Source organism: Salpingoeca rosetta (assembly GCF_000188695.1).
Source record: "Salpingoeca rosetta unplaced genomic scaffold supercont1.127, whole genome shotgun sequence".
NCBI lineage: Eukaryota > Choanoflagellata > Craspedida > Salpingoecidae > Salpingoeca > Salpingoeca rosetta.
In genome coordinates, this window is record NW_004754807.1 from 1 (window position 1) to 3,422 (window position 3,422).

Sequence of the window (3,422 nt, forward strand, 5' to 3'; positions counted from 1 at the left end):
CCATCACACCATCACACACACACACCATCACCACCCCACACACACACACACACACACACACACACACACACACACACACACACACACACACACAACATCACACAATATCTCCCCCCCCCCTCCTACGACAGCCGTCAACGCACCCCCGAGGCGGACGGCTTGATCTTGGTCTGCTCATGGAACGCCCCCGCATGCACTGCCGGCAGCTGCGCAGACGGCGATGGACTCTGGGCACCAAATGCCTTCGTGTCCGCAGGCTTCGTGCGCACACTCGCGCGCGCCATCGCTGTTGGGCGGAGATGGTGGTGATGATGGTGGTAAGGGAGGATGAGCATGACATTATGTGATGTGGTGCAAACAGCAATGGGATGTGCATGCGTGTATGAATGTGTGTGTGTGTGTGTGTGCGTGTGGATGTGTGTGTGTGTGTGTGTGGATGTGTGTGTATGAATGTGTGTGTGTGTGTGTACAGGCGTGTGCAAGGGTGTGCGTGCAAGCGTGTTCATGTGCCACGTGCCATGACATGTGCCACCACGTGTGGTATGTCACGACATGTTGGAGCCTCACCAAACTTGAAGTCGTCCTCGAAGGTCTTCTCCATGTCGCGCATCTCTCGCTCCAGCTCCCGCGTCGCCGTGCCGGACGTCGCCTGCAGCACGCGCCGCAGTGAGCACAGAACTGCCATCGAATACACAAACACACACACGCACACACACACACACACACGCAAGCACACACGCACGAAAGCACTCACGTGCATGCACGAAAGCACTCACATGCATGCACACACGCACGCACGCACGCACGAAAGCACACACACGTACGCACGAAAGCACTCACGTACACACACACACATACTACCACACATGCATACAAACACACAAGCTCGCACATACACGCGCGCATGCACGCATACATACACGCGCGCACACAACACCGATATGCGGACCGCTGAGGACGAGGAGGAAGAGGCGGACATGGTGGCAGCAGCTGGGGGCGGGTTGCGAAAGGACGGGGCCGGCTGCGCACGAAGACGCGTCTGAGCACACACACGCGCGCATGGATCAAAAGAGTAGTGTGTAAGGATGCCACGGGTCACAGATGGCGGGGGGGGGATGGCAGTGACAGTACCCCATACACAATCACAGCGCAATCGCAAATACATTCGAGTTTGCAACGGCACGTCAACAGCAACTGAGCAGACGCAACACACACACACATACACACACATATACACATACACACACGCACATACACACATACAACGCATACACGCATACACACGCACGCACCACTTTTGTTGACTGTGCGGTGTTTGCGGGGCGGGCGGCCGTTGGACCGCGGCTCACGCTCGCCTGCCGCGCTGGTGACGATGACGACGACGATGGAGACATGGGTGACTGCTGCCTCGCCTGTGTAATAATTGTGTGTGTGTGATAAGTATGTGCGTGTCATTGCGCGTGCTTGCATGTGCATGAGCGAATGATGTGTTTGTCTGCACACCCATGTGCCATGCTCTTGTGCTGTCCTCACCATCCCTCTCCAACCATTCCAACTGCTCCTCTTCTTTGCACCTGCGAGAAACAGTGCCCGATGGTGTTCATAATCTCGCCGGCCTGGCCCGCACTCTTGAAGGCGTAGCAGCACTTTGGGGCCTTGGCGTGCTCCTTGGCGATGAAGCAGAAGATGTTGTTGTTCCCGCGCCGGTCATCCTGGCAATACGACACGTTCTGCAGCGGAATGTCCAGGAAAATGTGGCCCGTGCTCCTGCTCGTGCCAGACCACAGGTTGCACACAGTTTCGTGGCGTGGGCATGTGAGTTGGAAAGGGGGGGGGGAGGATACACAGACAACAGGAAAGCTCGACGCAAAGCAGACACAAGGAACGCACTATTCATGCTCCAACACCAGTCAGCACACCCACACACACACACACACACACATCCACACCCACACACACACCCACATCCACACCCACACACCCACACACCCACACACCCACACACCCACACACCCACACACCCACACACCCACACACCCACACACCCACACACACAGACCACAATTTAGCGTACCTGTCAGTGACCTTGATACCGGTGAGGGAGACGCTGAGCTCGACACGAGCAGACTTGATGCCCTCTCGCTTGCGCTCGCGGCGGTCGGAGAGGATGCGGTGCAGTGCATAGTCCACCACCTTCTCCCCCTTGGCCTCGGGCACTTCCTCTTTGCCATAGTACTTGACATAGTACAGGTGCATGCCCTGCATGAGCGCAGCGCGCTGGATGGCCACGCTTGGCCGATCAGCCTTCTTGAACAAGCGGCCCGCCATGATGATCAACAGCAACGATCCGCGGTGACGAACAATCTCAACTCCACTCAAATGAAATGAATGCACGCAAGGGCGGGATTTGGAGTCAAGGAAAGCTGTACAGTCTTGCAATGGCTCTTCCACGTCCACCTGCGACAACGAAACAAACACCGGCAACGGACAACCAACGCGGGAATGGACAGTGATTGAAGGACACCCCAATGCATGGGGGTGGTGTGACGTGGCGTGAGTGTGCGACGCTGGATGTGCTTTTGTTTGTCAGGTGTTGATCTGTTGTTGGTGTTGTTCACATCACAAATGAAAGAAGAACTGCAACACAAACACACAAACACACAAACACGTTTCCCCAAAGTGTGGGAATTGTGACAAGGGGCCGCCCCACTCCGACTCGCGCACCAACCAACGCACAAACAATGCAACCCTTACCAACTCACGCCAGTGCAGTGCCACTGACCAAGGAAAGGAAGGAGAGCTTGGTTGGTGGTGGTGGGAGTGTGCTTTGTGTGCTTGCGAGTTTTGGCTTCTTCTCCACAACAAACCACCCAAATAACAAAATAAAAAGGTGTGATGAGCAATTAAGGGAGAAGAGACTAAAGGGTCAACTGGATATGTCAGAAGTAACCGTGCATGGAATCTGAGAGTTTGTGCACAATTTTGCTGGAACCGCGCCAAACACTCGAAACGCGAAGAAGCAAAGATGCGAGTGGTCATCCGTCGCAGCATCAGTGGTGATGATGAAGATGGCGGCACTGGACTGCCGGAATGGCTGTTGGTGGAGACACAAGGTGTGGTGATCCCACGGACAGGAAAGGACCTCAACAACATGCCTTTCGGAGACATCAAAATCAAGGGCAAGGTGCTCATCATCTGGCTCTGTGTGTGCGTGGTGTGTGTGTGTGTGTGTGTACTTGCGTGTCTGCGTGGTGTCTGCGTGGTGTCTGCGTGTGTGCGTGGTGTGTGTGTGTGTGGTGTGTGTACTTGCGTGTGTGCGTGTGTGTGTGTCTGTACTTGGCGCGTGCTCTCTCCCCTCCCTCACTCATATACGTCCACACGCACACACGCACACGCACACACACACATTGTGGTCCTTTTTG

The 3,422-nt window shown here is 55.4% G+C and overlaps 1 protein-coding gene across 1 annotated transcript; it reads right to left on the reverse strand.

Moving 5' to 3' along the window:
- Positions 1-143: 143 nt before the first annotated feature.
- On the reverse strand, positions 144-2,328 carry PTSG_11505 (uncharacterized protein; the record flags this gene model as incomplete). The annotated part of the gene is made up of 6 exons (XM_004987406.1): positions 144-286; positions 568-649; positions 950-1,039; positions 1,293-1,412; positions 1,575-1,767; positions 2,075-2,328. Coding segments are annotated over 6 exons (882 nt in total), but the record flags the coding sequence as incomplete, so codon positions are not given.
- Positions 2,329-3,422: the final 1,094 nt, after the last annotated feature.